This window comes from Salvelinus fontinalis, chromosome 21 (assembly GCF_029448725.1).
Source record: "Salvelinus fontinalis isolate EN_2023a chromosome 21, ASM2944872v1, whole genome shotgun sequence".
Classification (NCBI taxonomy): Eukaryota; Metazoa; Chordata; class Actinopteri; order Salmoniformes; family Salmonidae; genus Salvelinus; species Salvelinus fontinalis.
Genome location: NC_074685.1, coordinates 25,418,306 through 25,445,312, shown reverse-complemented (window position 1 = coordinate 25,445,312; position 27,007 = coordinate 25,418,306). Strand labels below are relative to the sequence as shown.

General features: G+C 42.6%; 1 protein-coding gene across 2 annotated transcripts in view; it reads right to left on the bottom strand.

Annotated features, from left to right (window-relative positions):
- Window positions 1-27,007, bottom strand: part of LOC129818490 (colorectal mutant cancer protein) — a 125,795-nt gene extending 98,788 nt beyond the window's left edge. Inside the window, exons 1-3 of one of the 2 annotated variants that reach the window (XM_055874433.1) lie at window positions 26,619-27,007; window positions 24,568-24,812; window positions 23,941-24,176 (exon numbers count right to left, since the gene is read on the bottom strand). In XM_055874433.1, coding sequence (XP_055730408.1) covers window positions 23,941-24,176; window positions 24,568-24,812; window positions 26,619-26,740 — 603 coding nt within the window. In that variant the 5' untranslated portion in view covers window positions 26,741-27,007. Of the gene's footprint in view, window positions 1-8,117; window positions 8,861-23,940; window positions 24,177-24,567; window positions 24,813-26,618 lie in introns of those variants that run through there. The other variant, XM_055874434.1, reaches the window with a different exon arrangement.

Sequence of the window (27,007 nt, the reverse complement as noted above, 5' to 3'; positions counted from 1 at the left end):
ACTAGAATATGCATATAATTGTCCGATTAGGATAGAAAACACTCTAACGTTTCCAAAGCTGTCTTAATATTGTCTGTGAGTTAAACAGAACTGATATTGCAGGCGAAAACCGGAGGAAAATCCAATCAGGAAGTCCCTCTTTTTTGAAACCTCTCTGTTCTTATGCATGCCTAACGTGCATTTAAAGGGATATCAACCAGATTCCTTTTTCTATGGCTTCCCTAAGGTGTCACCAGTCATTAGACAAAGTTGTAGGCTTTTATTTTGAAAAATGAGCGTGAAAGATCACATTGCGTAAGTGGATAGGTGGGGGCTCTCAGAGTGAGTTGTGCGCAACAGAGAAAGGCGGCCATTGTTTCTCCCGGTCCGATTGAAAAAACAACACTCCCGGTTGAAATATTATCGAATATATATTTTAAAAACATCCTGAGGATTGATTATAAAAAACGTTTGACATGTTTCTGTGGACATTATGAATATTACTTGGTATTTTCGTACGCGTTTTCGTGACCGCTCTTTCCGGTGGATTTCGGAGCATAACACACCAAACGAACGGAGGTATTTGGATATAAAAGTAATATTTATCGAAAAAAAAAGAACATTTGTTGTGTAACTGGGAGTCTCGTGAGTGGAACCCCCCGAAGATTATCAAAGGTAAGCGATTAATTTGATTGCTTTTCTTACTTTCGTGACCAAGCTAACCAAGCTAATATAAGGCTAAGCTAATGTAGCATAGAAAGCTACACTCACAAAAGCTTGGATTTCTTTCGCTGTAAAATATATTTTCAAAATCTGACATGATAGGTGGATTAACAACAAGCTAAGCTGTGTTTTGGTATATTTCACTTGTGATTGCATGATTATAAATATTTTTAGTAATATTATTTGACTGTGGCCCTATGCTATTCAGCGTTGCTGATGACAATTATCCCAGATCCGGGATGGGTGGTTGAGAAAGGTTAAGCAGTTTCTTTCCTGTCCTGCAGCTCTGTTCAGAAGGATGACTGCATCTTTGATGTGTCTGGGTGGTTTAATACATCATCCACAGCACAATTATAACTTGACCATGCAGAAAGATATATTCAATGTCTGTCATCTATCAATCAATGCCCTTTCTGAGGCTTTCAAAAAGCTCCCTGGTCTTTGTAGTTGAATCTGTGCTTGAAAGTCAATACTTGACTGAGGGACCTTGTTGTAATGGGAACAGAGGAAGGGGAAGTCATTCAGAAATCATGTCAACCCCTATTATTTCACACAGAGTGAGTCCATATAACTTATTATGTGGTTTGTTAAGCCACATTTGATTTCTGAACTAATTTAGGCTTGCCTAAACAAAGGGGATGAATACTTATGCACCGACTATATTTGAGTTATTTCATCTTTATTCATTTGTAAACATCTGTAGAATTACTTTTCACTTTTAACATGATGGTGTATTTTGTGTAGATCAATGAAAAAAATATATTTCAATCCCATTTTGTAAAGCAACAAAATGTGAAAAAAGTTCAAGGGGGTGTAGAATTTCTATAGGCACTGTATATATTTCCTATACAGGGATCTGGATATCTGCCATATGCTCCCTACATCTGTTTCCTCCAGGCAGCCCTCCCTGGACAGCCAAGATGGAATACCTCAACCTCTCTTAAGGTCACTCTCACTCTACTCTATACAGCGCCACTCTGCGTTTATTTGGCGGATGCTGCCCACTCCCTAGACGTTTATTTCGGAAGTTCTAGTCTTGCCAGAAAATTAAACGCTCTCAGTCAGACACAATGTCATAATTTTGACTGTGACTGTTGGGCTAGAATAGTCAGGTTAGAATAGACAATAAAACACTACTGCAAAGCCCTCTTTGAGCAAAATGTGACCAAAAAAGCTGATTGGTTCCGAAAACTGAAACAATTCTTTATTCATAATCCATTCTACAACTGATTAATAACCAATCATTTCAACGACCAAAATCTGATCAAATCTACACTATCCACTACAAATCTAACTCAAAGTGATACTGGACACCTCTATTAAGATGACAGGACACAGCAGTGTTGAGGAGACAGCTTGCCACAACCCCCTCAGTTAGATCACAAACCCTTTATCCCAAATTTAACTAATGTGGACAGGGCCGGATCCAGGCATAAGCGGTCGCTTAGGGCCCCCAGACACTTATTATTATTTTAAAAAATGTAATGTTGGAACTCAGTCGGGGTCTCAACTAACTGTTGAGAGTTAAAATATTTTAATACAAAAGGTGCAATTTCTAAATGTGGTTGTGCATCAGCAGTTTTTCTCTTGTTATGTTAGTCACTGACAGTCACTCAATTAGCCAGGTCAGCTATATTTTTTAGATTGGTAAGTTAGTCTAGCCAGCTATCTAAACTTGTAGTAATCATAGCCGTCAATCTCATTAGATATCATTAACATGGCAAAAGAAATGGCAAAATGTGAAGAATTGCCCAAAATTAGCTTTAAACCGCAAAATAAATCTCTGCACCCCATGGCAAAATGGGTAGAATTGCAGTAAAACTGAAGATTTGATTTATTTTATCTTTATTTAACCAGGTAAGCCAGTTAAGAACAAGTTCTCATTTACAACTGTGACCTGGCCAAGATAAAGCAAAGCAGTGTGACACAAACAACACAGAGTTACACATGGAATAAACAAACGTACAGTCAATAATACAATAGAAAAGTCTATATACAGTGTGTGCAAATGAAGTAAGATTAGGAAGGTAAGGCAATAAATAGGCAGTTACTAGTTAATATACACTGTAGTGATAGATGTGCAGAAGATGAATGTGCAAGTAGAGATACTGGGGTGCAAAGGAGCAACAAAAAAATTGTATATATATATAAATAAAATAAATAACAACATGGGGATAAGGTAGTTGGATGGGCTATTTATCAGATGGGCTGTGTACAGGTGCAATGATCTGTAAGCTGCTCTGATAGATGTTGTTTAAAGTTAGTGAGGGAGATATGAGTCTCCAGCTTCAGTGATTTTTGCAATTCGTTCCAGTCATTGGCAGCAGAGAACTGTAAGGCAAGGCGGCCAAAGTAGGAATTGGCTTTGGGGGTGACCAGTGAAATATACCTGCTGGAGTGCGTGCTACGGGTGGGTGCTGCTATGGTGACCAGTGAGCTGAGATATGGTGGGGTTTTACCTAGCAAGGACTTATAGATGAACTGGAGCCAGTGTGTTTGGCGACGAATATGAAGCAGGGCCAGCCAACGAGAGCATACAGGTCGCAGTGGTGGGTAGTATATGGGGCTTTGGTAACGAAACGGATGGCACTGTGATAGACTGCATCCAATTTGCTGAGTAGAGTGTTGGACGCTATTTTGTAAATGACATCGCCGAAGTCAAGGATCGGTAGGAAAGTCAGTTTTACGAGGGTATGTCTGGCAGCATGAGTAAAGGATGCTTTGTTGCGAAATAGGAAGCCGATTCTAGATTTAATTTTGGATTGGAGATGCTTAATATGAGTCTGGAAGTTGAGTTTACAGTCTAACCAGACACGTAGGTATTTGTAGTTGTCCACATATTCTAAGTTAGAACCGTCCAGAGTAGTGATGCTAGGCGGGCGGGCAGGTGCGGGCAGCAATCGGTTGAAGAGCATGCATTTAGCTCTTTCAGAACATCAACTATCTGGATTTGGGTGAAGGAGAAATGGGGGGGCTTGGGCAAGTTGCTGTGGGGGGTGCAGAGCTGTTGACCGGGGTAGGGGTAGCCAGGTGTAAAGCAAGGCCAGCCATATAAAAATGCTTACATGCTTAAATGCTTACAAAATGGATTACCTTCTCTCTCTGCCCCATGGCAAAATGAGTAGAATTTCAGGATTTTTAAATAAAATTGCTAACCTTCTCTCTGCCCCATGGCAAAACATGTAGAATTGCAGAAAGCTTGCTTTAGAACCGCAATATTTTCTCTACTCCCCATGGCAAAATGTGACCAGCCGGCTCGATTCGGTCCTACATAGCAAAATTTGAAATGCTGTTTTTTTATTTTTTTATACATGGAGTTAAAGTAAAGACTAAAACCAACAACAACAAAAAAGGTATATCAAATACTGCAGTTGAGAAACAATGGGAAAGTAGTAGCAAAAATACACTTTATCTAGTCCTTGGCCTATTTCCTAATCTGACTTTGGTGCAGGTCATGTTGTGTTTCACATTCACACATTTATAATTAGATGATTCTTACCCAGAAACACTTGTCTAAATTGATGGGCCATGTGAAAGAAATGCTATAAACAACCTCTCAGCCACATCTAGCTAAGTGGATGGGTCACTATAGTCTAGACATGTACACATGTTCATGAAATACAATAAATAGATGACCGTAATCAGCCCCAGACACACCTGGCAAATTTGATGGAGTCTTTTGTTTAGACATGTAGCTTGCTAGCTACACAATGAACCTAATGGTGTTTTCAAAACAATTGGGAACTTGGAAAAATACAAGGTCAAATCATGATGTCAGTGATCGGAAAGTCAGAGCTCTAGAAAGAGGCACGAGTTCCCGTGTTCAAATCCAAGTTGGATGACCGTTCAAAAATAGTTTTCCCAGTCGGAGCTCGTTTTTACCAGAGTTCCTAGTTGTCTTAAATGCGCTGAAGTCGGAAGTCGGATATTTTCGAGTTCCCAGTTGTTTTGAATGCAGCAATATTTCCAACCCATACTACTAGCAATACAATCTCATTGTCATAGCTAGCCACCAGGCATTAATCTGCAGGTAGCTAAAGCTAACCAACCAGGCTCAATGTTAGCTAGCTAGCTGGTTCAATTAACATGTTTTTACCTAAATCTGGGAGTTCCTTATTGTGTAATTCATTTTCAGAGTCAGAGAGTCAGCATTCCACAATTGTTCTCCAGAAAGTGGAGTAGTAGCAACACTTTTGCAATTCTCCATGACATCTTTCAAAAAAGCAGCGGTTGAAAGTATTACCTACACATACTGAGCAGCTCATGTTATAGACAGAAGCAAGCTACATGGCAGACCAATCTGAACTAATTTCTCGGCATGTCCAGCCCCTCATTATCTCAGCCAATCATGGCTAGCGGGAAGGTTCTTGTCTTTTTCCTTGGCTAAACCAACTAGGCTTGTAATTAGAGGTCGACCGATTATGATTTTTCAACGCCGATAGCGATTATTGGAGGACCAAAAAAGCCGATACCGATTAATCTGACAATTTATTTATTTATTTGTAATAATGACAATTACAACAATACTGAATGAACACTTTTATTTTAACTTAATATAATACATCTATAAAATCAATTTAGCCTCAAATAAATAATGAAACATGTTCAATTTGGTTAAAATAATGCAAAAACAAAGTGTTGGAGAAGAAAGTAAAAGTGCAAAATGTGCCATGTAAAAAAGCGTCTAAGTTCCTTGCTCAGAACATGAGAACATATGAAAGCTGGTGGTTCCTTTAAACATGAGTCTTCAATATTCCCAAGTAAGAAGTTTTAGGTTGTAGTTATTATAGGTATAGGATTATTTCTCTCTATACCATTTGTATTTCATATACCTTTGACTATTGGATGTTCTTATAGGCACTTTAGTATTGCCAGCGTAAAAGTATAGCTTCCGTCCCTCTCCTCGCCCCTACCTGGGCTCGAACCAGGAACACATCGACAACAGTCACCCTCGAAGCATCGTTACCCATTGCTCCACAAAAGCTGCGGCCCTTGCAGAGCAAGGGGTACAACTACTTCAAGGTCTCAGAGCGAGTGACGTCACCGATTGAAACGCTATTAGCGCACACCCCGCTAACTAGCTAGCCATTTCAGATTGGTTACACCAGCCTAATCTCGGGAGTTGATAGGCTTGAAGTCATAAACAGCTCAATGCTTGAAGCACAGCGAAGAGCTGCTGGCAAACACACAAACGTGCTGTTTGAATGAATGCTTACGAGCCTGCTGCTGCCTACCACCGCTCGGACAGACTGCTATATCAAATATCAAATCATAGACTTGATTATAACATAATAACACACAGAAATACGAGCCTTAGGTCATTAATATGGTCAAATCCGGAAACTATAATTTCGGAAACAAAACGTTTATTCTTTCAGTGAAATACGGAACCGTTCCATATTTTATCTAACATCCCTAAGGCATCCCTAAGGCTAAATATTTCTGTTACATTGCACAACCTTCAATGTTATGTCATAATTATGTACAATTCTGGCAAATGAATTACGGTCTTTGTTAGGAAGAAATGGTCTTCACACAGTTCGCAACGAGCCAGGCGGCCCAAACTGCTGCATATACCCTGACTGCTTGCACGGAACGCAAGAGAAGTGACACAATTTCCCTCGTTAATAGAAATTCATGTTAGCAGGCAATATTAACTAAATACGCAGGTTTAAAAATATATAATTGTGTATTGATTTTAAGAAAGGCATTGATGTTTATGGTGAGGTACACATTGGTGCAACGACAGTGCTTTTTTCGAGAATGCGCTTGTTAAATCATCACCCGTTTGGCGAAGTAGGCTGTGATTCGATGAGAAATTAATAGGCACCGCATCGATTATATGCAACGCAGGACAAGCTAGATAAACTAGTAATATCATCAACCATGTGTAGTTAACTAGTGATTATGTTAAGATTGATTGTTTTTTATAAGATAAGTGTAATGCTAGCTAGCAACTTACCTTGGCTTCTTGCTGCACTCACGTAACAGGTAGTCAGCCTGCCACTCAGGCTCCTCGTGGAGTGCAATGTAATCGGCCACAATCGGTGTCCAAAAATGCAGTTTACCGATTGTTATGAAAACTTGAAATCGGCCCTAATTAATCGGCCATTCCGATTAATCGGTCGACCTCTACTCGTAATTGAACTATTTCATTTGTATTTACAGATGGCATACAAGTTTGCTATTAAGGCACATGAAAGGCCACATTTACGAAGGCATTTCTGCCAGAAAACACATTTTGATAAAAAAATGTATGTTTGCGTTAAAATGCCTCTCCTGTGAAGTAGTGGGGTGCGACATACGCCTAGTTTCCTGAAACGAGTCACAAATATGTAGAATTGAAGGAAATGTAGTTTAAAACTGTAATGTAATCTCCGCTGTCAAGAGGGGGCCCACTAAAATGCTTTGCCAGTGAGGTAGGGGTGCCTTCCAATCAAACCTTGCTTAGGGCCCCCAAAAGGCTAGGGCTGGCCCTGCATGTAGAGACATGGAGACTTAGGGGCCCTGGGCCACTTGAGCCACTCAACAATGCACCTCTACACAGAGCCTCACTTCCTGTGTCTTCAGAAACAGATGGCCATTGTGACTCTCTGGGAGATTTAACCGTTCTCATCTGTGGACGATGTGAGGGTAGAAGGGAAAGGGGCCATGAAGACCTTGAAACTGAAAGAAACACTTCTGTAGAAGAGCTTACACTAACAGTCGGAGCTTGCTTACTATCCCTCTCAAAAGCCCTTGGAAAACAAACAGCTTGTTTTACAGAGTCAGAAGGACAGAGACAGAGAAAAAGAGGGGGAGTGCTGATTTGGTAGCTATCTGGTCTTCTATTTTCACTGTGGGAGCGTAACATACCCGAGGCACTTCGCCTACATTTTCCTACCCCTTCTCCCTCTACTCCTCCCCTTTGAGAGGTATTTCGCCTGAACCTAACTCTCTCCCACCTGGATTTAATATGCTGCAAGCAGAGGGGGGGGGGGGTGGGACTGCGGGGGAGAGAGAAAGGGGTAGAGGACTAGCCCAGATGAGTCTGAGCCATGAGCTGGAGGGGCACAAGTGTTTACAGAGGGACGAAAGACAGACAGCTCTGACTGAAACATTCCAGAAATGACAGTCAACTCGCTTGGGTTATAAGAAAGGAGTCCTACTTCTTGGCCAAACCTTGAAATAACCTAGAAATGGGTGACAAGAGGATTTCACAGAAACCCTAACGACACAAGTCACCACTTCTAAACCAAACCGTTAAGACAAAGTAAGAGAAAACTCAGATCCAACCCTTTTCAAATTAACAGCTACCTCTTACACAGTGGACCTGAAAGACCTGAGGCAAGCCTACAAGCAAGACATTAGACAGTTTTGATGTGGCCAGTAGACAGTTTTGATGTGGCCACTTGTACAGAAATGTGCAGTCTTACCTCGCCCCCTTCGATCCCCAATTTTCCGACTGTTCCGGAAGAGTTCATGATTTCCCAAACTCTCAAAAGATATTAAGATTCCAGAGCTCTCACTCCCGACAGAAATGCGACGAAAGAAAAACGCAGTCCCTTAGTCCCTTGTCTTCAACTGCATGTAGTCTCCAGTGCCGCTGGCTGCTGTGGCCAACCACCTTCATTCAGAAAAATCCCACACTGTGATCAGAGTGAACACACACACGCACAAACCAAAGGTGGAGGTAAATACACATACACAAACTCGCTCACATTCAGAAGTGCACAGTCACACACACCGGCACATGTTCCATGATCCGTTATCAGTTAAGTCATTAGCGCTCCGGCTGCCCCTCAGGAGAACCGTTCCCGAGTGTATCCAAGGAAAACTGATGGAGTCTCTCTTGGCTGGCTCGCCTTTTCCCTGCTGCTCCCCCGTCATCTCCACGCGCTGCCGCCACCCGGGGCCAGGCTCAGTGCGTCTGTGTGTGTAGCGGGCAGCGTTCCCCAGTGTGTTATTGTCTCTGCTGCTCGACTGCCTGTCGGATTCCAGTCTACCAGCAGTTGTTCCTCCTTATCCCCCTCTCCCCTTGTTCTCTCCACCTCCTCTCTTCGATACGGATTCAAGTTTTAGCAGCACCCCCCTCTCATTCCTTCAGTCGGTCTGTGCCACTCCCAGACCTCTCTCCCTGAAACTCAGACAAGCACTCACACCAAAGAGTGCCGCGGCACTAATGGTATGTTCAACAGAGTGCATGCTCTCTCCCTCTCTCCCTCCCTCCCTGAGCTCTAGAAATGGCCGCGTTCCAGAACTTTCCCTCATCTCCACTCTTGGAGGCTGTTAAAGCAATTAAAGTGCACTTCTGGCATTGTGGCTCCTCTCGTAGACTTAATTATAGTGTGTAGGGTGCACTAATAGACCAGTTCATTAGCAGCCCATTCAGGCCTCATTAAATATGAACAGATTGGAGCACTTTATTAATATATTGATGACTGGTGTTTAGCGCAACCAGTAATGAATATTTGACTACATGGATCAACGCAATATTTGTTAGCCGATAAGACTAGCTAATTCAGATAGGTTAGATTATGTTGGTAATGGGAAAGGCAGTCACATAAGGATTTGAAAAAACAGGTAGTACGACCACCTCTTGCTCGGCACTTTGAATGGAACATAGAATAAACTGCTCCCCCTACTGATATTGGTTCGATTTTTGATATGACAAGTTGAGATGTGACCGGAAGCCACATTAGGGGAACGACAAGGTGTCAAGGAGACTACATAGCAGAGTAGCATACACACACACACACACACACAAAGATGTGGATGGACACAACAACACAAGCAGCTATTTCAGACATGCTCACACAACATGCAAACACAACACGCACACACAAACTCTGCAAAAAGAAACGTCCCCTTTTCAGGACCCTGTCTTTCAAAGATAATTCGTAAAAATCCAAATAACTTTACAGATCTTCACTGTAAAGGGTTTAAACACTGTTTCCCATGCCTGTTCAATGAACCATAAACAATTAATGAACATGCACCTGTGGAACGGTCGTTAAGACACTAACAACTTACAGACGGTAGGCAATTAAGGTCACAGTTATGAAACTTAGGACACTAAAGATCCCTTTCTACTGACTCTGAAAAACACCAAAAGAAAGATGCCCAGGGTCCCTGCTCATCTGCGCGAATGTGCCTTAGGCATGTTGCAAGGCGGCATGAGGATTGCAGATGTGGCCAGGGCAATAAATTGCAATGTCCGTACTGTGAGACGCCTAAGACAGCGCTACAAGGAGACAGGACAGACAGCTGATTGTCCTCACAGTGGCAGACCACGTGTAACAACACCTGCACAGGATCGGTACATCCGAACATCACACCTCTGGGACAGGTGCAGGATGGCAAAAACAACTGCCCGAGTTACACCAGGAACGCACAATCCCTCCATTAGTGCTCAGACTGTCCGCAATAGGCTGAGAGAGGCTGGAAGGCAGGTCCTCACCAGACATCACCGGCAACAACGTCGCCTATGGGCACAAACCCACTGTCGCTGGACCAGACAGGACTGGCAAAAAGTGCTCTTCACTGATGAGTCGCGGTTTTGTCTCACCAGGGGTGATGGTCGGACTCGAGTTTATCGTCGAAGGAATGAGCGTTACACCAAGAACTGTACTCTGGAGCAGGATAGATTTGGAGGTGGAGGGTTCGTCATGGTCTGGGACGGTGTGTCACAGCATCATCGGACTGAGCTTGTTGTCATTGCAGGCAATCTCAACGCTGTGCGTTATAGGGAAGACATCCTCCTCCCTCATGTGGTACCCTTCCTGCAGGCTCATCCTGACATGACCTTCCAGCATGACAATGCCACCAGCCATACTGCTCATTCTGTGTGTGATTTCCTGCAAGACAGGAATGTCGGTGTTCTGCCATGGGCAGCGAAGAGCCCGGATCTCAATCCCATTGAGCACATCTGGGACCTGTTGGATCGGAGGGGGAGAGCTAGGGCCATTCCCCCCAGAAATGTCCGGGAACTTGCAGGTGCCTTGGTGAAAGAGTGGGGTAACATCTCACAGAAAGAACTGGCAAATCTGGTGCAGTCCATGAGGAGGAGATGCACTGCAGCTGGTGGCTACACCAGATACTGACTGTTACTTTGATTTTGAACCCCCCTTTCTTCAGGTACACATTATTACATTTCTGTTAGTCACATGTTTGTAGAACTTGTTCAGTTCATGTCTCAGTTGGTGAATCTTGTTTATGTTCATACAAATATTTACACAGTTTTCTGAAAATAAGCACAATTGACAGTGAGAGGACGTTTCTTTTTTTGCTGAGTTTAGAAGGGGTGTTTTAGCGCATGGGTGATCCTGACCTTTAAGCTCAGCTACAAATCATGCTGCTCCCCAAGCTGGACACTGCTCATCAGAATGCAAACACACAAAGAGCAGAATAAAGAGGGGAAATGCACACAGTCGGGCACCTGCTGGCATATGCCCCTAATTAGAAGTCTGCCTTACTTGCTATGCAAATTGGAACATGTAAACTCACAAATGCCCTGACCACTGAATTCACATTCAATAGTAAGGCTTCAAGGCAAGTGAGTCGCAATATTTCAACCTACCACCTTATAGCCCAAGGCTCACCCTAGCTTCATCCAAAATTAATATTTTATTGTAAATGTAATTAATTCCCACCCTAATGTCTTCTCTCATCCATTTCACTAGGGGGTAAAAAAAGAACTATATTAAAAGAACTGTGCTGAAACAAGTTCAACTACCATTCCCAGTTGATATTCTAAGAGAACAATATTACAATACATTTAAAAGAATTCTAACAGCAGGAGACAGCTGAGAAGATGAGAGTCGTAGCAGGAGACAAAAAGTTGAACATTTTCTGACTCTGCACTCGGAGTAGTATATCAGAGGTGCTGCTGGGCTACGTTTAGACAGAACTGCTCTGGCCTTGCAAAAACACCGGCATGCATCATTTATGAAGCTGGACTTACGGTACATTGGGAGCTGGTTCACTTTCTAATTGAATGACTCAAAGAAATGGAATGGCGCAGGAAGTCTAGTCTGTCTCCCTCTCTCCCTGACCAGTGGAAATTAAATGAGAACAATGATATGGAGAATAGACCCCTTCTTTACTCAAGAGTTTTCTTTTTTCAAAGAGGTTTTCTAGGCAGATTGAAAAGTAATTAGATAGCAAGATAAAAAAGTATTTGGCTGTTACTAGTAGTGGAAGAAAGCTCAAATAACCATCCCTACACAACAGAGAAATAAAATCTCCCAGATCAATGTAAAGTAATACAGCAGGGCATATATGTACACATATCATACTGCTATAGAGTGAAATACAGATGAATATAAAACAACATAGGCCTCAATAGAAAGTGATTCTCCAAACAGACTAAAATGAGAGGCATCCCTGAAGATCGATGGCATATTTCCCATCAAATCCACACAGCAGTCTAAAACGTCCAACATCCTCACCCACATAGATATCCAAGTCCCAACAGTTACCCTTTGCAGTGGTCTCAGGTCTCTAGCTATGTCCACTCCAACCTGGCAAATCAGCTCTAGGCTATAGGGCCAGTACGGCCTAAAGCGACTTTCCCCACAGAAATACCACCCATCTCTTTCATCCTCCTGCTCAGCCTTACTTACCTCATCACCAACATACAGTCCTCTCAACAGCCCTCCAACATCAACATGTTAGTCCAAAAGAGCTATATAAAAAGACAAGCTAGGCTAACACATTACGACTAACACCTTGTTAGCGACCAACACAGAGCTTGGAAGACACAGTGACTGTGCATTGCAGTGGTGCTGGCTGGGAGGATGTATCGGGAGACTCGATTATGCTTTTCTGGGCACTTTTCCAAGGGGGAGAGAAAAGAGGAGTGGCACAGGGAAAGGGACAGTGTCAGTGCCACAGTGAAACTCCAACTTGAATGTGTGTGAAATCAAATCTGCTGCGGGGCAGATAGCGATAGAGCTATCCTAGCTAGCACACAGAGGGGCTAAGTATTGAGGGCATATATAGCAGCTAGCCTAGCACACAGGGGGGCTATGGGTTGAGGGCAGATAGCGATAGAGTTAGCCTAGCTAGCACACAGGGGGGCTATGGGTTTAGCGCTAGCCAGAGTTACAGACGCTAATCCAAACAGTGGCAGCTAGCACCCAAAGAGGGAGGACTGGCTCACGGCCAGCCTGTTGGTGTTATTCTTTCTCTACCTGCGGAGTGAAAGGCCTTTAATCACATTGCCTGATCTATAGAAAAACAACTCCAACCAAAGCAGGAAATAGGCATAATACTGTTATAAGAGAGACATAACACCTGTCACAACTGGTTATGACATCCTCAACTGGTCACAACAATTAATTGTGCGATTTTGACCAGCAGTTAGGCACAAATTGGGCGGGGCTAAGTCTGTGGAATGCGGCATGGAGAGAGAGAGAGAGAGAGAGAGAGAGGACTCAAGTAGCGAAATAAACTATAAAAATGTACGTTACACACGGCTATCACATTTAACAAACCAAACATTCAATTACCGTTATAGAAAGTAAAGTACAAACCCAAAATTGTCCATGCATCAATACCGGTATATCATAAATACGGTTTACCGCACAGCCCTAAGGCCCATTGTCGTGCCATTAATTTGCAGCCATACCCTCATGTTTCAGCATGGTAATGCATGGCGCCATGACGCAAGAACCTGAACACAATTCCTGGAAGCTGAAAATGTCCCAGTTCTTCCATGGCCTGAATACTCACCAGACATGTCACCCATTGAGCATGTTTGGGATGCTCTGGATTGACTTGTACAACAGTGTGTTCGTTCCCACCAATATCCAGCAACTTCGCAGAACCATTGAAGAAGAGTGAGACAACATTCCACAATCAACAGCCTTCGCAGAGCCATTGAAGAGGAGTGAGACAACATTCCACAATCAACAGCCTGATAAACTTTATGCGAAGGAGATGTGTCGTGCTGCATGAGGCAAATGGTGGTCACACCAGATACTGACTGGTTTTCTGATCCACGCCCCTACCTTTTTTTTAAGGTATCTGTCACCAACAGATGCATATCTGTAATCCCAGTCATGTGAAATCCCTAGATTAGAGCCCAATGAATATACTTAAATTGACTGATTTCTTTATATGAACTGTAACTCAGTAAAAGCGTTGAAATTGTTGCATGTTGCGTTTATATTTTTGTTCAGTGTATATTGGTGCCATTTAGCAGCCTGTGTGTGTCTAGATTCATACTGGTTAAGCTATGTAGAAACCTAGGCTATACTCTTTCGGTTAGGCTCTTTGGGAGCATGGTAATAAAATGGGGGAGCAGGCTTTGTAAGACCAGGAGCCAAACTAGCTCGCAACTTACAAGACACAGGTCATGAACCAAGGCTGGTGTGGTAAAGGGATAGCCTGCTGTGTGTAAGTGTTGTGTGTACCTCCAGAGGCAGGAGAAGAAACAGAAGGCTCTGGATGCACATTCCTTTTCTGGATCACTCCCTTGGTGACTGCGTGTACATCGTCCTCCTCTACCTACCACTCTTCCTCCCATTCCTCTCCGTGTCTTCCTTCCCCTCTTCCATGAACATGTGGTGCGACCGCTCGGCTGCGTCTACATCCTCTCAGCAGGACTGCTTCCTCCTTTCCTCTCTTCTCTCATCCTCTTCCTCCAAACATCACTCACTTCTCTTCCTCTGGTGAAACACTGTTCCCTCATAAGCTACTGCAATATCGAAGAGAGCGACATGTGCTGGCTTGTTTCGTCAAAAATACATTTCCTCCTCCCTAAATCCATCAGATACTGCATGCATCTGTTAACCTTTTTACAGTCATGGGAATTGGCCTATATCAACTGGGCTAAATTGAAATGTTTCTTACAGAAGAAATATGAAAACATATGCATAACCATGTTAGCAATTGAAAGGGAACATTTTAGAGATTATGGGGAAATGATTAGACCAAAGGTGAGGACACAACAGGGGACCTGACACAAGACTGAATCCAAACATTACACTGTTGATGTGATGTTCATTTTACATGTACTGTACTTTCACAGCATTTGTTTATAATGAAATGTGAACATACTCTGGATACAATTAGTAACATGATAAGAGTATTCCTGGAGAATGTGGGGTGGGTGCATCATAAGAGAACAAAATGACAAGGGTTTGAGTGAGAGGACTAACTGGTGTCTCCAATTGGCCTCACACACCTCTCCAAAAGTGTGCACAGTTCCTACGTAATTTCAATGCACTTTTATGACTCAAAGAAGTCTTCAACTCTTGTAGTTGTTTTGTTCGCAATCCAAAAAAAGTCCATTATAAATCGCAATCTGGGTCAGATCATAATTTTGGTGCACATAGAAAGGAGTTATGAGTGCATACAAGAGCGTGTGCAATGGCAAATGTTCTTCACAATAGACAAACAGGCACATTGTGTTCAGAACAACCCAGGGTCTGATTTAATCTTGTAACTGTACGTCACACATAGTGATCAGAAACGTTGACACTGTATATGACAGTTTAACCTTTTACAGTAGTTGTATGATATGGAAATGTGAAGTCCACATTTGGACTCACAGGTGTTTGGTTTGCTTGTATGACATCAAAGCTGTAATTATTATAATCCTCAACGTCTCATTTTTCAAAATACACAGGAGTCCTCTTAATTTACAAGATTTCCCTCACTCAGACAACAAAACATTTGCAAAAGATGCCCAATTAGCAGGAGAGATGGAGGCAACGTCTTGTCGTGCACGGTGCTCAAGTTCAGAATGTCTCTTAGTCAAAACCTGTGACGTGCAGAGCCAGAGCGCTGACGTCATGTATAGCATGTTACTGTACAACCAGTGTTTATCAGTGCCCAAAGCTGCCATTTTCAACCCATTACAGGTACGAGTGTAAAGGGCTAATTAACAGATATTGATTTAGCTTTTTGTTGTCTTGAAAATAGGCTATCATTAGGACTACTTTGCTCTATTTTGGGGCTTGGCTGAGAACCTGGTGTCATATCATAGGGGGATTTCATACTGAGACACCAGATGGAGAACAGTAGTGAGAAAGATCCAGCCAGCTCTGCACTTCTGCTACGGACAAAACCTCACCATCCACACCAGTGGATATATTACACATGCTGAAAGAGAAACTGCTATATAGGTCAATATAGGCTACTGTATGTGGCATGGAATCAAGATCATACAAAAGTCTCTACAAAACACTACTGTAAAGAGACATCTCTGACTATGGATAGCCTAGATCAGCCCGTATGGTTGCAACTTGTGGCATTAGCTTACCATACATCATGTTGTAAAGTAGTAGAGCATCATTACAGCACAGCATTACAGAGCCAACATCTCTTTCCAAACCTATTTCAGTGTTTGTAGAGTTAATATTGAATCATGTGTTAATGCATTGACCACACTATGAGATTGAAACCCCAAGCCAACTCTGGTAACAACCGTTAAATAGATAAAACATTTATCTCACTTTCCAAGGTCAATAATCAAGTGTCAAGTCATCAACCATTTGACTCGAGGAATCTTGATTTCCGAGGCCAATCTCTGGTTGCATAAAGTTAAAGTGAACTACTTGAGCATTCAGAAAACTACCATCGACCAAGGTAAACGTGGCTGAATGCAGTGGGTCATCGGAAGAGAGCTCTTAGGATAATGAGCCCGATAATGACATGGCAATAAACTGTGTGTCGGTGTGTGTGTGTGTGTCAGGCATGAATCATGGGTGTGATCAGAGGGTAATCCAGCAGTGCTGATGAGATCACACCTAACCACACACACACACACACACACACACACACACACACACACACACACACACACACACACACACACACACACACACACACACACACACACACACACACACACACACACACACACGTAGGCATGAATCACGCCTGCACTCACAGAGAACATGTACAATGCCTTCAGAAAGTATTGACACCCCTTGACTTTTTCCACATTTTCTTGTGCTACAGTCTGAATTTTAAATGGATTCAATAATTATTTTGGTCACTGGCCTACACACAATACCCCATAATGTCAAAGTGGAACTATGTTTTCAGAAATGTTTACAAATTAATAAAAAAATGAAAAGCTGAAATGTTCCTGACTGGCTGAGTTACAGTTTTGACTAAAATCTACTTGAAAATCTATGTCAAGACCTGAAAATGGTTGTCTAGCAATAAACAACAACCAATTTGACAGCTTGAATATTTATTTTTTTAATAAATGGGCAAATGTTACACAATCCAGGTGTGCAAAGCTGCTAAGCCTTGTTCACACTGCAGGCTTTAATGCTCACTCAGTTTGGTTTTTCAAATCCGTTTTGGAATACTGACTGTCCAAACAGCAAGTTACAAGTGACCAAATCGGATGTGTGTACAGACAGCACTGCTAAAATTTGCTGACATGGCTACGGTAGTTGTCATAGTAACAATGGGTGTGTGCCAGGCCTGGAATTTCATGTTGGCCTTCAAGAGGTGCCCAATCTGCCAGGACACCAAGGCCATCTGCTTGGGGACCAGAGCCATTAACCAAAATAGCCAATGAAATTGATTTGAAAATCGAAAAAACAGTAGCTATTCTGTTAAGAAATAAAAGTGTATGTAAATGTACATAAATAATTAGGCTAGTGTAGGTGATAGCCTGTGCATATTTGTTACAGCCTGTCATGTCTCCAGAACGATGCTGACATGAGGCGCTTGAAAATATAGCCAAACTCTAATTAGACTTATAATTACATTCACATATATGTTGGAAATATGTTGGAAAAGCATTCCAGGTTAAGCTGGTTGAGAGAATGCCAAGAGTGTGCAAAGCTGTTATCAAGGAAAGGGTGGCTACTTTGAAGAATCTCAAATATATTTTGATTTGTTGAACACTTCTTTGGTTACTACATGATTCCATGTGTTATTTTATAGTTTGTCTTCACTAGTAATGTAGAAAATAGTAAAAAGTGACTGGTACTGCATATATACACATACATACATTTAGGCTAAACGCCAGTCATCTTTGACCAATACAAATGTAGGATCATGATTAATATCTAAAGGCTTGATTCTGTCGACATACTTGAGGCACTGGTGGAGAAAGGCCACAGCCTGTTGTGCACTGCAACATCACACACCTCACAAGTGGAGGCAGTCAATATTTTGAAACTATTAAACCATAAACATAATTGTTTAAAACCTGGATGTTTTTTTGTCATTTTATGAGGAGCCGATCATGTGACAGGCATTGGCTAATTAAGCAATAAGGCCCGAGGGGGTGTGGTATATTGCCAATATACCACGACTAAGGGCTGTTCTTATGCAAGATGCAACACGGAGTGCTTTGGACACAGCCCTTAGCCGTGATATATTGGCAATATACCATAAACCCCCCGAGGTGCCTTACTGCTATTATAAACTCTTTACAAACGCAATTAGAGTTAGAACAGTATAAAGTAATTTTTGGTCATACACGTGGTATATGGTCTGATATACCATGGCTTTCAGCCAATCAGCAGCTTTCAGGGCTTGAACCACCCAGTTTATAATAATAATTTAGATATCTGAGAGGCGATATGAGTGAGAAGCGCTTTGGAGTAAGGTGATTGGCAGCCGTGAGAAGAGAATTATTATGTGCCCGAGGGCACAACGGCCACTTTGGCTGCAAAGCATGGATTTTTTTTCTGGTGTATTACGGCCACACATGTGGGCATCGACTCTGTTGTCACTGCCGCCTGTAAATTCGAGTCCTGGTGTGTGCAGTGTTGTAGACTGACTGGTGGTGGTGCACGTGCTTCTTATCATTCAGAAGTTATGTAGCAAGCTATGGTGACAATGCCTGCCATGGAAGTTTCCCAGTTGCTTTGAATGTTCAAAATCAAAGCCTCAAAGGATAAGATGATCCAACTTTCAAAATGAGTCCTTTTTGGCTAGCCTCAGCAGTCAACTAGCTAGCTAGCCGTTTAGCTTTATAGCACATTAACTCATTTGCTTGTAAACGATTAACAAGCTAGTTAGCTACCACAAGTTCTTGTCAAAACTGTCAACAGAGTAGCTAGCAAGCAACAAGATATGCCAAATAACAGTATAAAAACCACTTGAGGGGAAATAAATCATATTTGACTGTTCAGACAAGACGCATGGCAAGGAATCAGATTTGTACGTGGCTTGAAATATCTGATTCCATGTGCTTTTTGGCTGTTCAGACTGCAGGAAAAAATAACCGATTTTAATCAGATATGCAAATAAATAAAACTGCCAATGTGAACAAGGCTTTAGAGACATACCCAGAAAGACAAATCGCTGTAATCACTGCCAAAAGTGCTTCTACAAGGTATTGACTCAGGAGGGTATGTAAATTATATATTTCTGTATTTCATTTTCAATACATTTGCAAAAATGTCTAAGAACATGTTTTTACTTTGTCATTATGGGGTATTATTGACTGTAGATGGGTGAGAGAAAAAAATCAATGGAATTCATTTAGAAAAATGTGGAATAAGTTAAGGGGTGTAAATTCTTTCTGAAGGCATTGTATCTATCTCAATTACCTCATACCCCTGCACATCGACTCGGTACTGGTACCCCGTTTACAGAGCCATGTTATCGTTACTCATTGTGTATTTATTATTACGTGTTATTATTTCTCTATTTTCTTTCTCTCTGCATTGTTGGGAAGGGCCTCTAAGTAAGCCTTTCACTGTTAGTCTACACCTGTTGTTTACAAAACATGTGACGAATAAAATCTTATCAGAAAGGTATCGTCGTCTGGGTTAGGGGAGGGTTTGGCCGGCAGGGATTTTCTTGTCCCATCGCGCACTAGCGACTCCTGTGGCGGGCCGGGCAGGTGTTTCCTCCGACACATTGGTGTGCGGCTTGGCTGTGTTTCGGAGGACGCATGGCTCTCAACTTTCGCCTCTCCCGAGTCCATATGGGAGTTGCAGCGATGGGACAAGACTGTAACTGCCAATTGGATACCACAAAATTCAGGAGAAAAAGGGGTAAAAAAATAAAAGGTATCCAAATCACAGAGGAATGAGAAAAGTGTGAGTTTTAGTCCAATAATGTTGGAAAGTCCCTTTGACAGTGATATACCGTCCTCATTGTTTAATCTGTTGGTGGCCTCTGCATATGTCCCATGTCTCCATTGACAGTGTTAATCTGCCTTTACAGCCCTGGCCAGATGCTGGCTGTAGCCAACGGGGTAACATCATTCCCGTATAGTGATTAAATTCCCCCTAACTGGCAAATAAAATACCAGATAATGAACAGGGGTGTGAATAAACTCAAAATGCCACAGAAAGCAATCTGCAACCCAGGGATTAAGTTTCTTCTCATGGGGATAATGATATGCAGTTTATTTTCCCCCAACCACAATGTTGTTTACTGAGTGTGGAGGGATATGGAGTTGGGTAATGAGTGTTGGGTGAGGGGGCACGGGATTCTATTCAACCAGGGATGGCAATGTATTCTCTGCTATACACAGCGCTGCCTGACGCACAAACACACACACGCTCTCCCTCTCTCACGCAAGCCACGCACACACACGCAATGTTTCTATTAACACAGGAGAAAATGTAGCATTCACTCTCCACTCAGCAGCTGATGTACAATGAACAAAAATATAAAAACGCAACATGTAAAGTGTTGGTCCCATGTTTCATGAGCTGAAATAAAAGATACTAGAAATGTTCCATATGCACAAAAAGCTTATTTCTCTCCAATATTGTGCACAATTTTTTTTACATCCTGTTAGTAAGCATTTATCCTTTGCCAAGATAATCCATCCACCTGGCAGGTGTGGAATATAAAAAAGCTGATTAAACAGCATGATCATTACACAGGTGCACCTTGTGCTCGGGACAATAAAAGGCCACTATAAAATGTGCAGTTTTGTCACACAACACAATGCCACAGATGTCTCAAGTTTTGAGGGAGCGTGCAATTGGCATGCTGACTTCAGGAATGTCCACCAGAGATGTTGCCAGGTAATTGAATGCTAACTTCTCTACCATTAGCCACCTTCAACGTCGTTTTTGAGAATTTGGCAGTATATCCAACCGGTCTCACAACCGCAAACCACGTGTATGGCGTTGTGTGGGCGAGCGATTTGCTGATGTCAACGTTGTGAACAGAGTGCCCCATAGTCGAGGTGGGGTTATGGTGTGAGCAGGCATAAGCTACGGACAATGAACACAATTGCATTTTATCGATGCCGATTTGAATGCACAGAGATACCGTGACGAGATCCTGAGGGCCATTGTTGTGCCATTCATCCACTGCCATCACCTCATGTTTCAGTATGATAATGCATGAACCCATCTCGCAAGGACCTTCCTTGGCCTGCATACTCATCAGACATGTCACCTATTGAGCACGTTTGGGCTGCTCTGGATCAACTTGTACGACAGCGTGTTCCAGTTCCCGACAATATCCAGAAACTTCGCACAGCCATTGAAGAGGAGTGGGACAACATTCCACAGGCCACAATCAACTCTATGCGAAGGAGATGTGTCGAGCTGCATGAGGCAAATGGTCGTCACACCAGATACTGACTGGTTTTCTGATCCACGCCCCTACCTTTTTCTTGAGGTATCTGTGACCAACAGATGCATATCTGTATAGATTAGGGCCTAATGAATGTATTTCAATTGAACTGTAACTCAGTAAAATCTTTGATATTATTGCATGTTGCGTTTATATTTTTGTTCAGTATATAATCTCTTAATATTTGCAAATGCCCTTCAAGGTCAGAACGTAATTCCATACAAGGCCTCCAAATACTAACATGGTCTACATGAGTGCATGAAGGAAGATAAAACTTACATGCTGACCAAACCACTAGCGCTATTTTGCGTTGCAAAATAAATGTACATGTTACTCAATCATTAAATCCAAACTGCTCCCGAGCGTCTACGTAGCCAGGTGCTAAAATAAAACGTGGTTCTTGACGCGCTGCAAGTCCCGCCTCTCCCATCTCCTCATTGGTTTTTAGGAGCATATACCCATGTGGGTGATTGAAAGATGAACGGAGGTCCACACCCCAGTTGGTCGTGGTAATGCACCTTAAAGTTGGTTGCCAACCGCCATATAAAGCCCAAAGAAGAATAAGAAGCCTGAAGGAGGAGAGATTACTAGAAATTAACACGGTTTTACCTTTTATCTGTGGATTAATTGTAGGATTAGAGGACCTTGCGCATTTCAGGTAAAATGTTTAATGCTTTTAGACATGTCCCCAAATTAATATAGTTGGTTCAGAGTTCGTTTTGGTATTTTAATCTGTGTGTCCTAATCGCATCTGGTGTGGATGGACAAAATCAACATGCGCACGATGGTGCACGCACGTGCCCGGTCTAGTCAGCATGTTAGCCTACATTTTTGGAGGGGGACTGACTCTCTTGCACTAGACTCTACCCACACACATACCACACCGACACTCCAACACACACAAAACATATACACACATGCATATTGATGCCACACGCACACACACGCTGCTGCTGCTACTCTGCGTATTGTCTGTTTATTATATATCCTGATTGCCTATTCACTTTTACCTCTACCTACATGTACATATTACGTCAATCACCTCAACTATGTCATACTCCTGCAAATTGATTCGGTACCGGTACTCCTTGTATATAGCCTTGTTATTGTTATTTTATTGTGTTACTATTTCCTTTTTGTTATTTAGCAAATGTTCTTACTTTTGAACTCTGCATTGTTGGGAAAGAGCCTGTAAGTAAGCATTTCACAGTAAAGTCTACACCCGTTATATTCGGCACGTGTGACAAATAAACTTTGATTTGACATTTAGACCTTTTACATTTAAACTTTTCATAAACCCAAATAAAAAGAACCAACCCAGGCATTAAAAATAACAAACAAACACAATCATAGGCTATACAGCATCTATACCTCCCCCTATTCTGAAAACATCCCAAAACATGACAGGGACCATGTCCATAAAGTCCCTTTTCTACCTAGAGAACCAAAGCATTGATAGTTTCACGGCCTTCCTGTGTCCGGAACCAGCTATTCCATTAGGACTGTGGTCAAAGCCTGGCGGCCGCATTAAGCTCAGCTCCCAGCAGGTCAAACCCGTAAAGTGGGGCTCCTAATTGCGTGGGGGGGCTAAAAACAGTTGCTACACCACCGCACCATATTGCACAGAATGGTTAGGGCTGGAAAGTGACTAGTCACTACACTTTCTCCATCAGACACAAACATCACTTCCTGTCACTCACAACCGACAGCGTTCAACCTCCCATTCTCTCTGGTGCCTGTGCTAATCTACAGAGGGACGGTGTCAAGATGTGAATGTCAGTAATAAACTTCTAAATTATTTCTATGGGTCCATAAAGGCGCCCAGCCTTGAAACCTGATATAGGAAGGAAATATGACAGCCCAATGTGATGAATAATAAATATGGATGCATTAATAAAGGGTGTGATTACTGCTCAGGGGAGGTGATGGAGATTATACAGATACCCTGTTGATGATACCCCTTAAGACTGTGACAGAGAGAGCCAAGGTCAACACTTAGGGAGAGTTGGAATCCCTACCCGGACGAAGCATAAAAAGCATTGTGATACCTCGCTGTGGTTCTAGCGTCAGAAGAGGTCTGTAGGTTTGACAGTTATCTTGCTGAAGAGTAAAGACACAGGGACAGTGTTGCAGTTAGGATCAGTATCTTCAAATCCTAACCATAATGAGGGGGCACCCTGATGTCAAGCCATTCAGGCCCAGTGACTGCTCTAAGCAGGAGAGGTAAATGCAAGAAGATTGAGTTATCATGAGCAGCACTGCCCTCTGCATGATAACCATGCTTACTACGCCTATCATTAATTAATTTTCCCCTATCTTCATGGTGAAAGTCTTTTCCCAGGAAGATTATATTGATTTTCAATGGTTCAACTTTTACACAGCACCACAACACTTCTTAGGTTTCTGTGTGTTACCAACTAGACATTGTATGAGTGTTGGAGGTGCCAGCTGACAACACGGTTGTCTTTTCTGTAAATGCAATATCTCCAGACTCCACCATTCATTGCACACTCATTCCTTCCTCGTTGGCAGTAAACATCCAGTCACTCAGAGGCTAAGTAGGCAGCTGAGAGTATCGCAGTCGCAGACTGGCTTTTGACTAGAAACAACTATTTTGGCCATTGGGTGGCTCACAAAATAATTCAAAAGGCAACATATCAGGAATCCACCAAATGCTACCACCAGCACTATGCAGTACGCACTCAACACCAACAGCAGTCTACTCACTGTGTTGGCCAGCTCCAGGTAGTTTCCCCCCAGGGGAGCACAGCGGGTGCTGGTCTGGGCCAGGAGTTTATGAAGAGCAGCCTGCTGTTCTAGGACAGTCCCAGGCTGTTCCAAGAGCTTCTGGAGGATGGCTGGCTGCTGCTGGTTCTGTGTCTGCTGAGGCTGGATGTCTGTACTCTGAAGGTCCCGGGCCCCAGAGTAGTACTCCCAGCTCTCTCTGGCTCCTGACAAGGCCCCTAGGGGACACATTATAACTCGATAAGAAGAATAGAAATAACAGGTAATAACTCATAACTAATAAGCAGTGTGAAGGTTTGACACTCCCAAACAGGTCTGTGGGTTTAGCAACAGAGCTAAAAACCATAGCCTCAGTCATGCAGGTTATGTTTTGGTTGTTTCATTTTAGCAGTTTGATGTCAGTTGTTTATGGTTAATAATGACTGTGTAATAAGGGTTAGTGGTTGTTTGCAGTTAGTTGTTGAATGTCGGGTGTTAGATTTAGTTGTTTGGTGTTGCCTGTTCTTAGCTGGTTTTATGCTTGTAGGCAGCTATGATTAATTGGCGTCTCTTGTTTAACAATGTAACTCAAAATTCTGGCTAATCTTCATTGGCTATCCCCAAACTCACCCCTGCTAATCTCGCTACTGGTTGGCCAGGAGGCGATGTGTTCCCTGAGCTTCCTAGTGTCAGAGTCCTGGGAGCATTGGGAGATCTCGCCCTCTTCCCTACGGATCTCATTGACCAGCTGCATGCGGCAGCGGGTGAAGTCCTCAAAGGAGATCTTGCCTCGCTCGTCTGCTCCCAGCTGGCCCATGATCTCTGCCACAGACCCCTCCATGTTTAGCTGTCTGCACACCATTAGCAGGTCATTCCTAACAGGAGACAGGGAGAGAAGGAGGTTTTTAGGGAGATGGAAAAGGTGCAGGAGAGAGGGAAGGAGATACAGGCAAGAGGAAAGGTATGGTGATAAGTAAAGAAACAGGGAAAAATAAGGAGGGACAAGGTGAAGGAGAGGCAGAGGTAAAAGGACAGACAGACAGACAGACAGACAGACAGACAGACAGACAGACAGACAGACAGAGACAGAGAGACAGAGAGAGAGAGAGAGAGAGAGAGAGAGAGAGAGAGAGAGAGAGAGAGAGAGAGAGAGGACCAGGACAGGGAGAGAAAGATAACTGTTTTCAATTGAAGAGTGGTGTACAAGTTGCAGCACCAAGTTGAATTGCTGATACATTAGCCAGTGCACCAGCCTGAGAAATTGTCTTCACTTCTCAAAAGAGTGAAAATAAATAAATATTAGGACAGGTTTGGAGGGGGAAAATAGGTTTCCTAGATGAAGTGGAAAGGCATACAATTAGAGCAAAAGATATTCCCCTATACAGGGAAATTGATCATTATGCCCCTCCAGCTGTAGTTATTCAGCACAATGGATATCTTATTCGTCAGTTTCATGTCTAACAGCTGGAATGCATGGAGAATATAGCCAAATCATACATTTTCACAGAACTGGTTCCATTTATCATCTTTGATACCTTACAGGGGCAACCAATCCATTTAGCGGTGCGTTCTATGCCACAAATATACATAAAAACATGCCTCTCAAGTGACTAAGCAAACCATGGGCTTCTCTGTAACAAAAGAGATGACTGAAAAATATGTGTTTGAGTTTAATCAAAAGTAACCAATGCTCTTAAGCTCTCCTGTCCTGCATGTTTTAATTTTGCTCACCGCTCTCTGTGCTTGTGTATAGCCTAAAGCATGCCTACTTTACTGCCAAGAAAGAACATTCAACACTTCAGAGTTCATGAGCATTTTATAATTACAGACCACCACTATGATTATAACTCATATCGCTGTGTAAACTGTAACTTAATAACACCATAACTCACACTCACAAGATTATGTTAGGACAGGAATAGGCCTAGATTCCCTATTCCCGGGGTATGGACAAATGTTTCAGTTCTCTGTGCTCAGGAGTATTCTCCATGATCTTGCCTGGCTCATGCCACTTTTCTGCAGCCTGCACATGAAATGTAAAAGGTCTTTGGATGCTGCATCAAATCCAGTTGCTGTGATCTAAGTTGGAGGGTTGGTGTTTATTTACACTATGCAGTAGCCCTCGTCAATGAGCATGTGTGAAAGCAGTTCTGACTCAGTGCATAAGCTTTTAGAATATCCATACATTTCTTTGCAACTAGCTACAAACGGAATGGTTATGATTATGATATTGGTCACATAATAGGAAGCATGTTATTGGCCAACAGTTTCTTTTAGTCTGGAGTTAGTAACGTTATATAAGTATGATTGTCTGGAGTCTAGCTTTTACTTAGCTAGCTACATTCTTAGTTTCAACTAAATACACTGTTGCAACATTTTCATTGTCAAATTACATTTTGAGTTGCTTTCAAAAACTCAAGCCAACACTTCCATGGCATGCAGATGTTTTTCGATAGTTTGCCCTTGCCAGTTTTCGAGACTGGGCATGGTTCGAAGTGTACGAATCAAAATCCGAGAACTTGTTCGCTACGGAAGTCACTGGCAATTTGCTCACATTACAAAACTAACTAAACAAGTGATCATATTTCCAGATCATATATACATGTCTGGAAAAATTTGTTCATTTGCATTTGGTAGCCTTCAATTCTAACCCCACCGTGTCGTTGATAAAATAGACTTACCTGTTGACGTATCCATCACCGTCACCGTCGCAAGTCTGAAACAACCGCCTCATCCTCTCCTCTTCGCCGGTGCTAGATGTGTCACTACTGCCGCTACTCACACTCACCTCCACCGCCGCCATGATCTTCCCTGAATACTGTAACTAGTGTGCTAGGCTTCTACCCCTCCAAGTATTCATTCTCAACAAAGTAACTGCCTCATCATCACACTTCCCGTAAGTGTCGACTACTACCCGACATCGGATTGAATAGAATCAAATATAAACTTGGGTTTAGGTCACATCTGCAAAAAGGAAGGTGCAGCACGTGCCGTAAAAGTTAACCCCTAGATCTAGTCGCGAATAGGGAGGCGTTAAAAAGCTTTGGGTAAACTGCTGTGGAGTGAGTGA